At 44.2% G+C, this 11,890-nt stretch overlaps 7 protein-coding genes across 7 annotated transcripts; 4 read left to right on the forward strand and 3 right to left on the reverse strand.

Annotated features, from left to right (window-relative positions):
- Positions 1-29: 29 nt before the first annotated feature.
- On the forward strand, positions 30-716 carry V1512DRAFT_127312 (uncharacterized protein). Its single transcript, XM_066912944.1, has 4 exons — positions 30-230; positions 277-348; positions 398-484; positions 533-716. Exons 1-4 carry the CDS (start codon positions 66-68, stop codon positions 587-589), a joined length of 381 nt encoding a protein of 126 aa, XP_066772804.1. The 5' UTR covers positions 30-65; the 3' UTR covers positions 590-716.
- V1512DRAFT_260731 (uncharacterized protein) lies at positions 629-3,870 on the reverse strand. The gene is made up of 2 exons (XM_066915925.1): positions 3,621-3,870; positions 629-3,572 (listed from the first exon to the last, which is right to left on the reverse strand). Exons 1-2 carry the CDS (start codon positions 3,723-3,725, stop codon positions 843-845), a joined length of 2,835 nt encoding a protein of 944 aa, XP_066772805.1. The 5' UTR covers positions 3,726-3,870; the 3' UTR covers positions 629-842.
- A 604-nt stretch (positions 3,871-4,474) lies between these two features.
- On the forward strand, positions 4,475-5,168 carry V1512DRAFT_260732 (cytidine deaminase). The gene is made up of 5 exons (XM_066915926.1): positions 4,475-4,593; positions 4,644-4,680; positions 4,727-4,770; positions 4,813-4,883; positions 4,933-5,168. Exons 1-5 carry the CDS (start codon positions 4,533-4,535, stop codon positions 5,146-5,148), a joined length of 429 nt encoding a protein of 142 aa, XP_066772806.1. The 5' UTR covers positions 4,475-4,532; the 3' UTR covers positions 5,149-5,168.
- V1512DRAFT_252405 (Ribokinase-like protein) lies at positions 5,169-6,279 on the reverse strand (the record flags this gene model as incomplete). Its single annotated transcript, XM_066914711.1, has 3 exons — positions 5,169-6,069; positions 6,114-6,147; positions 6,201-6,279. 3 exons carry the CDS (start codon positions 6,277-6,279, stop codon positions 5,169-5,171), a joined length of 1,014 nt encoding a protein of 337 aa, XP_066772807.1.
- Positions 6,280-6,414: 135 nt separating this feature from the next.
- V1512DRAFT_260736 (uncharacterized protein) lies at positions 6,415-8,158 on the forward strand. Its single transcript, XM_066915927.1, has one exon. It carries the CDS (start codon positions 6,738-6,740, stop codon positions 8,019-8,021), a length of 1,284 nt encoding a protein of 427 aa, XP_066772808.1. The 5' UTR covers positions 6,415-6,737; the 3' UTR covers positions 8,022-8,158.
- On the reverse strand, positions 8,096-10,078 carry V1512DRAFT_223079 (chaperonin Cpn60/TCP-1 family). Its single transcript, XM_066913755.1, has 4 exons — positions 9,830-10,078; positions 9,728-9,780; positions 9,591-9,680; positions 8,096-9,540 (listed from the first exon to the last, which is right to left on the reverse strand). The coding sequence occupies exons 1-4, from the start codon at positions 9,930-9,932 to the stop codon at positions 8,188-8,190; spliced, it is 1,599 nt and encodes a 532-aa protein (XP_066772809.1). The 5' UTR covers positions 9,933-10,078; the 3' UTR covers positions 8,096-8,187.
- A 35-nt stretch (positions 10,079-10,113) lies between these two features.
- On the forward strand, positions 10,114-11,771 carry V1512DRAFT_260739 (P-loop containing nucleoside triphosphate hydrolase protein). Its single transcript, XM_066915928.1, has 6 exons — positions 10,114-10,303; positions 10,355-10,436; positions 10,485-10,492; positions 10,540-10,711; positions 10,757-10,814; positions 10,862-11,771. Exons 1-6 carry the CDS (start codon positions 10,190-10,192, stop codon positions 11,739-11,741), a joined length of 1,314 nt encoding a protein of 437 aa, XP_066772810.1. The 5' UTR covers positions 10,114-10,189; the 3' UTR covers positions 11,742-11,771.
- The last annotated feature ends 119 nt before the right edge of the window (positions 11,772-11,890 follow it).

The following is an 11,890-nucleotide window of genomic DNA, read 5'->3' on the forward strand; positions in this document are numbered from 1 at the left end:
GATTTTTTTTTTTGCTCTCACACTTTGCAGACATTTTCTATCACGCTTAATCATATTGAATAATCATGGCTGTGACAGAAGTTGTAGTCACGGGTATACCATCTGATACACTTGCGAGCAAGAATCTTGGTCTGCGAAAAAGTGGAAAGCCATGGAAGGAAATCAAGACTCCGAAGCGGATAAGCGCTGTCGGGTTGCCAAAGAAGAATGCATACGAGATACGAGAGAAGGTTAAAGACGTTGTCGTCTTCCATTATGACAGTACTGACAAAGTAGAAACGGCAAGAACAGATCATCATGAAAGAACAACAAAAACAAATGAAAGAAGAAAAAGAAGAAGCACAAAAGGCATGTTACATTCTGTGAGAATGTCTTGAAATTTGCTAATAAACTGTAGCAAAGAGTAGCACACATTAAGGCAAAGGCTGAAGAGAAAGCCGAAAAAGAGAGATACGCTAGATTAAGTGAGAAAATGCATAAGAAGGTTAGTGTGTTATTGTCACGGTACATGCTATATACTAACAAAACTCAGCGTGTTGAACGAATAAAGAAACGTGAGAAGAGGAATAAGTTGCTTAAAGAACGTTGATATGTGTAACACTAGAACGATTACGTAAATGTGAAATTATTCTGATAAAAACTCCAAAATCAATTGATTCTATATAATGAGACAACGTGCTTTTCGTTTGAAAAGAGAAGTTTACTTCTTCACACCACAATAAAAAAATTATACAACGAAGGGCATAAAACTCATGACAACGAAAAAATAAATAACTGTACAAAAGACAATGCATCAATCAGCCTACACACACTAGTCTCACACATACATGAAAGAACTTTCATTATTTCGTAGGAGAATCAATTGGTTCTAATGGAGGAGACTTTGGCATCAACTCATCGCTCGGGCTAGCCGGGCTTAGCGGACTCTGTGGACTCGTCGGTGAGACTGAATCCGTGTGTGGCGGTGGTGATGGTGCCGCAGACAATTGAGGAGACGACGGCGTTGGCGGCGAAAAAGCCTGGTTTCTGGATCCAGTCATCTCGCCATAGTCATCATCATCCATGTCGTCGTCTGATGATCCAAACACATGCACATCCTCATCATCATCCATGTTGGACAGCCCACGTGACTCTTCAGCGCTCACAGGCTCGTACCTACCAGCGCCAACCGGTCGGCTCAATGGGTAGGATGACCCGTTAGTGCGACTGCGGTAGAGTCTGCTTGGTCGTGCTGCCCGTCGGCGCCAGTTTTGGAACAAAGACTTGCCAATCACCGGCAGCGCAGACAAAAACGTCACGACAGCTGAGACTGCAATGACAGGGTACTTCAAAATGCCGTCCGCACCAAGATTCAAATGTGTGTCGAAATCAGTCTCGCCAAGTCGAATTTGGCCATATTGACCATAATAATGGTTGTAAAGCACGTATGCGACAATACCGGCCATGACGAACGGAAGTGTGATGAGCAAAAACAAACCAAACCCGCGAATGCCACCATGCTTGCGCTGGTACTCACCTTCGTGTCCAGGGCAAGGGAAAGACTGAATGTTGTCCAAGATTTGTCCACCAACACAAGTACTGAGCGGCACACGTCTATATCCCGTAGGCTCGAACCATTCAATTTGGTTTGGCATTTGTCTACATTGCGCCGAATGGTCTGGTGGAGAATACCCGGCTACCAATTGACATGAACCATCGGTGGCCAGATAGTAGTTTGCATCACACTCGTAATCATGTCGAGTGCATTCGCAGTTTCTGACTTCGGAGTGCGGTTGCGGGACCTTGTCACCAATGTAGCAGAAATGATCCGGAAGTTTGCGATAATACTGTGTTTCGTGTCCAAACAAACAGTTCTCGGTCTGACCAGGTCTAGCAGGAGACCACAGTTCAAAGTCGTCATTAGCCGGGTTGCGCTGATTCAGAACACACTTCGTTTTGGTGCTGCCAGTAAAGTCAACTTGCACAACAACAGCTCTCTGTCCGTATGAATCGGCAGGGGTACCATAAATCAAAAATTTGCGACTGGTGTCGGATGGCACGGTACTGATATCATTGACCTGAATCATTTCGTCGTAAAACTTGAGTGTTTGCCACGTTGAGCCCTCATCGAACGTGTACAGAAGAGAATCTGTAGGAACCTTGTCGTTGACAAGAATAATGATAGAGCCTTGGTCACCATATTCCCACATATAAGTACCTTTTTGGATTTCCTTCCAGGTGGCACCACCGTCACGAGTTAAGTATGTGTTGCCTTCGCCGTACGCCGTCAACGTCGGTCCAACGTTGCCAACACCAATCATTAGCCCGACAGCAGATGCAGAAGAAAACGTGTCTCGTACATCTACACGCTCGGTGTAGCCATGCAAGTTGAGTGAGCATTGCTCCGAAGCTCCGGTACAGCCAGTAGGCTGGCCGAGTGAGTCGGTTTGAGGAGACTCTAAGAAAGACCACGAGCCACCGTCGTTAAACGTGATTTTGGTCTTGAGCTGTTTTTTCTGGCCGTCGCTTGCCTCCGTCGGATTATCAACAACATTAACAAGGCTGACACCTTCAATTCCCTGCATCTTCTCAAAATCAACAAAACCGTTGTAGTTACGGTTAGCGTACTCGAGCGATGTAACATAGGAAGTTCCGTTTGAGTTTGACTTCAAAATTGTTCCAAACTCAGAGTCTCGGGTTGCGCTAACAGTGACATGCATGACGATAGATTTCGTGGAAGTGTCAAGAATAGTGTATGCCTGCTGTTGGCCAACTGCAAAATTTGGTGGAAACGCAGCATGTGCGAACGTCGCTCCGTCAATCGATACATCAGCCCGTAAGCTGATACGGTCGGCGGCGACTGCAGCAACAATCAGGAAATCATTCTGTGCCGTGAATCCAATGATATCATCAAAGTGCACGATCTCGTTTTTGGCGTTCTTGAAGTAGTCTGTGGAAGATACAAGCTGGCGATAAAACATGTTGCTGTTGCCATTGCCTACCAAACGCTCGCAGAAGACCAGATCATCATTCGTACTTTTTTGAAGACCGACGACATAAGCGCATTGATTGACACCGGCTTGCATCTCAGTCCACCGGCCTCCGTTGTTCTTGGAATAGTATGCAGTAATGGCGCATGGCTGACCAGCTTTGACTTTAGAACAATCTGTGGTTCCGTGCCAAATTAACCAGTCTGGATGGGTCTTGTGAAACGTCATATACTGGAGATAGCCGACTCTGTGAGGTAGAGTAGGTGTCTTGACAGTATTAAATTTGAAGCCTCTGTCAGTTGAAAGTAAAAGTTCAGCAGCAGAAGTGATTAAGTAAACAACGTTGCTGTCATAAGGATGACGATAGATAGCAACGACTTCATTTGCAGACGCAACATCGGCCCAAGTTGCACCATGATCGTGAGAGATATGGACGACATTATCAGCTGTACGCAAAATTATAGTCTCATCTGTGTCTTTTGACTCCAATGGCTTCTCGAGATAGTAATATTCGACAATTGCGCTGTTCAGCAAGGTTGGGATTGTAGTGATGCCGTTTGCCGCTTGTTTGATACTGTAAGTGGAATTGAGAGCAGATGCAATCTGGATCAGTTAGTTATTGACTAAGTCATATAAAGTATAATAACATACATCATCATATTTCTGACCCGAGTGTGTAGAAAAGTGATTGATAGAGGAAGCATTTGAATAAGTGACGAATGCCGCAAGCAAAAGAAGCCAGACGGGCAGCAGCATTGTGAGTGAACTATCCGAGCGACTGTTCCTCAGTAAATAACACTTAAATAAAGATAAATTCAAAGAAATCTGACAATCAAAAAAAAAGATGAAAATTTTGGTTAAATTTGACAAGTTGAAGAAAACTCGAGCACTTTTGGTTAAGTTCAGGGTGATCTAAGGATATTCGAGACGACCAGGACCAGACATAGCTTAAACCGATTATTGAACCAGTTTGGACCAACCCTAATGTTAGATGACATTCATGGTTTATGTGCCCTTTAAGTAGTGATTCCTACTCAATTATACTCAATTTTGACAATTACAGAAATATGATTTGAGTACTTATTTTATTTTACAAAACACATGTTAATCAATAAAATTTAATTTTATATAATTTATACCATGTCACTGTACGTTAAAACAACAATTAAATTTCATGACTGATAGTCAACTGGTATCGGAAATTTGTTCTAGTCGTGTTTTACCCTATCCCGCTGAGCAGCTGAGCCGCGTAGCTCGGTTCGAATTTTGTTGTACCATACATTTTAGAGTAAAGCTATTTTAATGTGATTGAAATGACAATTTTTTGTGTTTTTTTGATTAAATATTGTTTTTAAGAGTTAATTTGTACTAATCTTTTGGATTTATGTAGAAGTCGCGGGCACAGTCTTAATCACAAATTATCGAGCAACTGCGCTGGTTCAATTGCGCTCAGACCAATTAATTGTCGTCACGAACCCTTAACAGAGTTTACCAAATACGGTGAACTGCAAACAGCAACTTGTCAAACCTGTATTGCTATAATATAGGAATTATTATGTAAAAATGGCAGCGGGATCTTTGTCAGAAATAGAAATAAAAGATCTGGCTCAGAAAACATTAGACGGTATATTTGTTTGTATATGATTCATAAGTATGGACTGACTGTCATAATAGCACGATCTCTGTCTTATTCCCCTTATTCCAAGTTCAAGTACACTTTATCGACAGTTATCTTGATGTATAACTAAAAATACTAGAGTTGGTGCGGTATTACTTACTGCAGATGGATCATATGTCGAAGGTATGCATGACATCTAGTTAAGTAGTCTCACTAATCAAATAGGTGCAAATGTTGAAAATGCCAGTTATGGTGCTTGTATCTGCGCAGAACAGACTGCGATAGTAAAAGCAGTGGTTAGAGTAATGATTTGGTACGCATGGTTTTAGCTGACGTACTTACTAGACAACCGGATACAAATCATTCAAAGCAATTGGGGTTGCTTCAAGTGCCGGCACATTTACTCCCCCTTGTGGCATCTGTAGACAAGTTCTACGCGAATTTGCACCCAATATTGAAGTTTATATGTTTTCAGAAAACGGTGCCTTTGTCATGGATCCATTGACTACTATGCTACCTCGGAGTTTCGGCCCTGAGGACTTAAGTATTGTACCTGAATAGATATATACACTTGCAGCAGATTACATGTGCAACTTCAATTCGTCTTCAAACAGTGCTGTGTATGCCTCGCCAATCATTTCTGATAAGTTGCTCGCCAACATAGATCGACCGTACTTTGAAAATGCTGCTCGGGAGCAATATCGCGTGACTGAGGTTGCACCGTAAGCTGAGAGTAGCATCAACTTTGCCTCGTCTAAGGACGCGTCGTGTTTCCAGATATTGCTTTGGTAAGCATACTTCCAGGCCAAGAATGTAGACAGCGTACCGGAGAGAGTATCACCCTGACCACCGACACGCTTTTTACCACTGGGCATATCACACATCAGCTCGGACTGCCCATTGGAGATGTAGTCGATCTTTCCCTTTGCAACTATAGTCGGTCCGTTGAAGGCCTTTGCTAAAGCATGACACGCTGATTTTGCCGTGTCTTTCTCTTCAGGAAAACCTTCAGGAAGAGCCACACCAGCTGCTTTGCATAGCCGCTGAAACTCAACAATGTTCGGTGTCATAACAGCTCTCTTGTATCCTTTGATCACGTCAGGCTCGTTCTGTACAAGAAATAACGCGTCTGCATCCAATACTATATGCAATTGTAACTCTTTGGCTCTTACAATTACCGCTTTTGCTATTTCCAGCATTAAAGAATCACGACCGAGACCGGGTCCAACAACAATGACATGTAGTCGGCCTAGCATCGCGTAGATTGGCGGAAGAATTTCGTCCTTTAGATATGTACTTGTAGACGGTGTAGTTGATGACATTGGAATCAGTGACTTGGAATCCCGCATATACGGATGCACCATCAAGTTTGGCGAGTACGTCTTAATTACTTGGCCTGCTGCTTTCTCGCATATGATGTGAGCCATATCGACACCGAGTAGAGTAGATGCCTGAGCCGCGAAAAACGGGGCACCTGTGTAGCTATCTACTTAGTGACTGACGGTAAATGTACACAGTCTACTTACTCTTCACATCCTCCAATTACAGCAATTCTACCCGCTATAAATCTCGTGAGAACGACCAGATCAAAACCAAAAATCAACCATATTTACCTTGTCCTTTGTGGAATTTCTCTAATAAAGGCGGAATAAACTTCTTGACTTCTCCGAGAAGTTCACGAGAAGTTGCCATGTCTATTTGCCTCTGTATGTACAAAGCTACAATTATAAGTCATGTCAATAATAATATATTGATTGAGATGCCGTAAATTATGACGACGGTTTGAACCACATACTAAACCATGTGAACTCTAGTTCAGGTTCAGTTTTAGGTTTAGGTTCAAATTGAAAGACTCAACCGCTGTTCGCCTTTATCGTCTTCACGAAACCTCAACTTCAACTTCAACTCCTTCAAAGCCGGTTCGGTTCACGCTCGTCCCATCACAAACAAAAACAAAAAAGTCTCCCATTTCAAGGCACGTCAGTGCCAATTATCGTCACTTCGACTTCCGCTTTACGCGGTAAATTTCTGGCTGGTCTCGCGCCGGCCTATTAAAGGGCAATTTCTCGCTCTGTTTCTGCATTCGTGATTTGTGGAAAGCTGACTCTTGTTTGTTTACAGGCGCCCAAACGCGTTCTAATAAGTTCATAATGCAGATGATGCCACCATCTGGATCGGCTCCTCCAATGCCAATGCTCTCGTCTCCGATGGGACCATCTCAGACCTCGCAAACTACTCCACAACATTCGTCTCAACCATCAGCTGCTGATCTTGACCAATCGAATCGGAAATGGTCAGACGGCGAAATGACGCGACTACTCAAGGCCTACTACCTCGCGCTTACTCAACCACCACCAGCTGGTGCGACATGGGAAGTTAGTCCTAGTACTGCATCATGGGAGCCAAACGGGGCTGCGGGAACAGGACTTGTCAAGTACGAGAATCGCGAACAATTGTTTGATCAGGTGTGTCGCTTCTACACTGGTGAAATTCGACCAACAGGCAATGGGTTGAGTGCGCTCTGGTTCAGTAATACGTCTCCTGGCTCTGACTTTGGGATGTTGCTGGCTCAAAATGGAGACGACGGAATTAAACGCCGGACTCCAAAATCATTGCTCGAAAAGTTCAAGTTCTTGCGAATGTCGTATTACTTCATTACCGATTATGACAAACGATACTCTCATCTACCACTGAACAATACCATTCAGTACGAACTTGGTGCACTTGAAAGTGGGAGCGCATGGTTCAAACTTGGGGCGAAAGAGCAGCGAGACTTATTGGGCAAAGCACGTACGCCTATGTCTCTTAGAGTGTTTGTTCTCATGCACAGCGTAATGACTCGTATTGACACGATTAAGGGTGGAGATGCCATTGTTACTGCTCAGCCTATACCAGCAGTTGCGCATCAAGTTCACTCAGTACAGCAAAGTAGACAGCATTTGCAGCAGACACAACAAGCTCAGCAAGTCCAGCAAGCTCAGCAAGTCCAGCAAGCTCAGCAATTACAACAGCAAAGACAGCAACAACAACAGCAACAGCAACAGCAACAGCAACAGCAACAACAACAACAGCAACAACAACAACAACAACAACAACAACAGCAACAGCAGCAGCAGCAAGACGATAGTTCGGGACGCAGAAAGCGTGCGCGCACTGTTGCCCCATTGTCAGACAGTTTACCAACGAGTATACCTTCACAATCAATTACATCCACCCCGGTGACATCAAATTCGGGGTCAAATCAGTCCGGTGCAGTTGTTAATCCGATGAGCAATCGCGTGCTAGCGGCTTTGATTGACGCGGTCGAACGCAATACACGCGCAATTGAAAGAGTGGCTAATGATCACGGGTCGCTTTCTGCTAGAGTAGACGAACTTACCCGGGTCCTTCGTGAGATTAAGGACGTGTACGTTATGAATATGCGGAATGTATGAATGGTATTTTTAGGAGCCAGTAGGTGTCTTGTACACGCAGTCTTTTGTTAGTTTTGAAGTTCAGGTTAGATTGTTTAGGATGCTCTTTGTACAACAGCTTCTGTATATTAATTTACGAAAATGTTATATATTCTCAACGTTCTATGTATTTTTCTCGTGAAGTTATTTACCGACTGATTGCAATATCATCAATCCGCAATAGCGACTTGACGGTCTCCGCGGCTAATTGGATCGCACTGGTGCTGACCAACAACGGCTGCAGCACGTTTTCGTCCACAATGTTTTTCGTTGCACCCCGTCGCACGCTGACACCAGCATTCCTTTCTCCGCGTTCATGCCGGCTTCGTAAATCCGTCACGACACTGATACTGTTCAGACCCGCGTTCTCGGCGAGTGTGGTTGGGACAACTTCGAGCGCGTTGGCAAACTCTTGCCAGCAAATCTGCTCTGTCCCGAACTTCTCACGCGACTCCCGCATCAACGTCCGCGAGACTTCAATCTCAGGCGCGCCGCCGCCGGCGATCAAGGCACGCTCTTTGGCAAGACAACGAATAACACAGAGAGCGTCGTGAAGCGATCGGTCGGCCTCGTCAAGCACAAGCTGGTTAGCTCCACGCACCACAATCGACACAGTCTGGGCTCCGTTCTTGACGCCTGTGACCTTAACAATTCTTGAACCAGACGATTGGACCTCTTCGATTAACTCAGCCTGTCCAAGCTTGTCCTCCGTGAATGCGTCAATGTCTGCAATCACTTGACAGCCAGTACTTTTGCAGATAAACTCAACCTCATCGCGCTCAATGTCCTTCACAACCAAAATGTTTAGCTTTGCAAGAAAGTGCAGTGACAAGTCATTAACCGCATCTCTAAGAATTGACTTTTGAATCAACAAAACGTTACACTTTGCCTTTTTAATCTTCTTGCAAATGTTCAACAAATACGTCCGTTCCTCCTTCAAAATCTTATCCATCTGGCGGTAATCGTTAACCACGACCTGGTTTTCCATGTCAGGCTTTGGAGGCGAAATCTGGAATTGGATCAATCCAATTTTGGCCTTCTCCATTCGTGCTGGACCGCCAGCAGTCTTGATGACATGTTGAGTAAGAACCAAACCGTCAACGAGCTCTGTGTCCTCGATGGTGCCACCGAGCTCCTTGACGAGTTTGATATCGTTCAAATCAACGTTCTTGGCCACAGCAGGATTGATGACCCGAAGAACAGCGTCAACGGCCATCGGAGCCAAAAGTGATGAGTACTGAGAAACAATTTTGGAGCTCAATGAAGTACTGGCTGCTCGCATCAATGAAGTTCGGTCAGTTAGCTCGACCGGAACAGACATGTCTCTAAGAATCTCGACCGCGCGAGCAGCTGCACGTTGAAAAGACTCAGCAACAATTGTAGGATGAATGCCTTTTAACAGCAATCTCTCGGCAGCTCCCAGCAGACCACCAGCAATCACGACGACTGATGTAGTTCCGTCTCCAGCTTCAACATCCTGTGCGGCCGATAAGTCAACGAGCTGCTAAGTCAGAACTTCTACATTTAAACATATAAATAGTTAAATCTCACCATCTTTGCTGCGGGATGCATGACTGCCATGTGCTTGAGAATAGTATGTCCATCATTTGTAATAATAACTTCTCCTTTACCAGTTTTGATCTAACTGTATGAGTTTTATTGTACTGAAGCGATCACCAAACACATACCATTTTGTCCATGCCTTTTGGACCTAGTGATGTTCTAATAGCATCTGCCACAGCTGATCACGATTAGCATTACACAATTGAACCTGAATAGATTTAACATACCGCGCGCAGCGACAATGTTTGCTTTGCGAACTTCCTGTGGCTTCTCTTTATCCCTAAAAGCACCGACATTTGCACCTGGTGCTGATGCTGTAGAAACTGCCATAATAATTAATCAATAGTTGGTCGAGATCACGGCGCGAATTGAACTGAATTGGCTTTTGATGTGGTTTTATTCGTTCTTGTTCTTGAGAAAAAAACGCGTGTAGAATAAGTACCCTAACCCGAGGCTGGGTTTAAGTGCGCTGTTGTTTTGTGCGTGTCAACTGCAGTAGGGTGGGTGCCATCGTCCACGCAATTCCATCAGGCACGAAAGTTGGAGCATCAGAGTAGACACACTTTCCATAGTTAGCACATATCAAAATGCCACCAAAAGCAGATTGGGAGAAGTACCGTGCTCCCGTGGAAGACGAAGAGAAGGAAGAAAAGGAGATCAAGCCTTTGTCAGAGGATGATATCGCAGTATTGAAGACATATGTAAGGATATAGCAGTACAGTACTAAGATAGCGGCGATCTGATGGTTATAGGGTGCTGCCCCTTATGCTTCTAAGCTTAAGCAATTAGAGAAGGATATTAAGAATTTACAGACACGCGTAAACGAGAAGATTGGTATGTTGATCTGTACTTGGGCTCAAGATATATGCTGACCGTAAATAGGTGTTAAGGTGATTAGTGTGGATGGTATTATGCGAATATGAAGCTGATTGATTAGGAATCCGACACTGGTCTTGCTCCTCCACATTTATGGGACATAATGGCTGATAAACAGCGAATGATAGAAGAACAGCCATTGCAAGTGGCGAGATGTACAAAGATCATTCAATCAGCAGATGATCCGGACAAGGCAAAATATGTCATCAATGTCAAGCAGCTTGCAAAGTTTGGTATGTAAAGTGTTAATTCGGTTAGATCGATTGCTAATCAAACAGTCGTTAGTTTAGGAGATCGTGTGAGTCCAACAGATATTGAAGAAGGAATGCGAGTTGGGTATGTGGTAAATCAGATGATTGATATGGACTAGATTAATTTGGTAGTGTCGATCGTAACAAGTATCAAATCCAGCTTCCATTACCTCCTAGAATTGATCCATCAGTGACGATGATGACTGTCGAAGAAAAGCCTGATGTGACATATGGTGATGTGGGTGGTTGCAAGGAGCAAATTGAGAAACTCCGCGAAGTCGTTGAGCTGCCATTGTTGTCACCTGAGAGATTTGTGAATCTTGGTATTGATCCCCCTAAAGGTATTTTACTGTACGGTCCACCAGGAACAGGCAAGACGTTGTGCGCGCGTGCAGTCGCAAACCGTACCGATGCTACGTTCATTCGAGTTATTGGATCCGAGTTGGTTCAAAAGTACGTTGGTGAAGGTGCTCGTATGGTTCGTGAGCTTTTTGAGATGGCGCGTGCCAAGAAAGCCTGCATTATTTTCTTTGACGAAGTTGACGCTATTGGTGGAGCACGATTTGATGATGGTGCTGGAGGCGACAATGAAGTTCAGCGAACTATGTTGGAGCTGATTACACAGTTGGATGGATTTGATCCTCGAGGCAACATTAAGGTTATGTTTGCTACTAATAGGCCAAACACTTTGGATCCTGCACTTCTACGTCCCGGTCGAATTGATCGTAAGGTTGAATTCAGTTTGCCTGATCTTGAAGGTCGGGCCAACATTTTGCGAATTCATGCGAAATCGATGTCTGTTGACCGTGACATCAGATGGGAACTTATTTCGCGTCTTTGCCCTAACTCAACCGGAGCTGAATTGCGGTCTGTTTGCACTGAAGCAGGCATGTTTGCTATAAGAGCTCGCAGAAAGGTCACCACAGAGAAGGATTTCTTGGCGTCGGTTGAGAAGGTTATTAAGAGTAACTTGAAGTTTAGCAGTACATCTCAGTATATGCAGTATAACTAGGTTAATATATAGACGATTTATTTGTATGTGGGGAATAAGCCGGATTAATTTCGTGCGGCGCATCTGTTACCGGTATATTCCGAGACACTAGTCCGTGATGATGCAGTATTAATGCTATACGACGTAAATGTAGAGTAAGGGTTAATTGT

This window comes from Lipomyces arxii, assembly GCF_038497795.1.
Source record: "Lipomyces arxii strain Phaff 12-163 unplaced genomic scaffold V1512scaffold_4, whole genome shotgun sequence".
NCBI classification, from domain to species: Eukaryota; Fungi; Ascomycota; class Lipomycetes; order Lipomycetales; family Lipomycetaceae; genus Lipomyces; species Lipomyces arxii.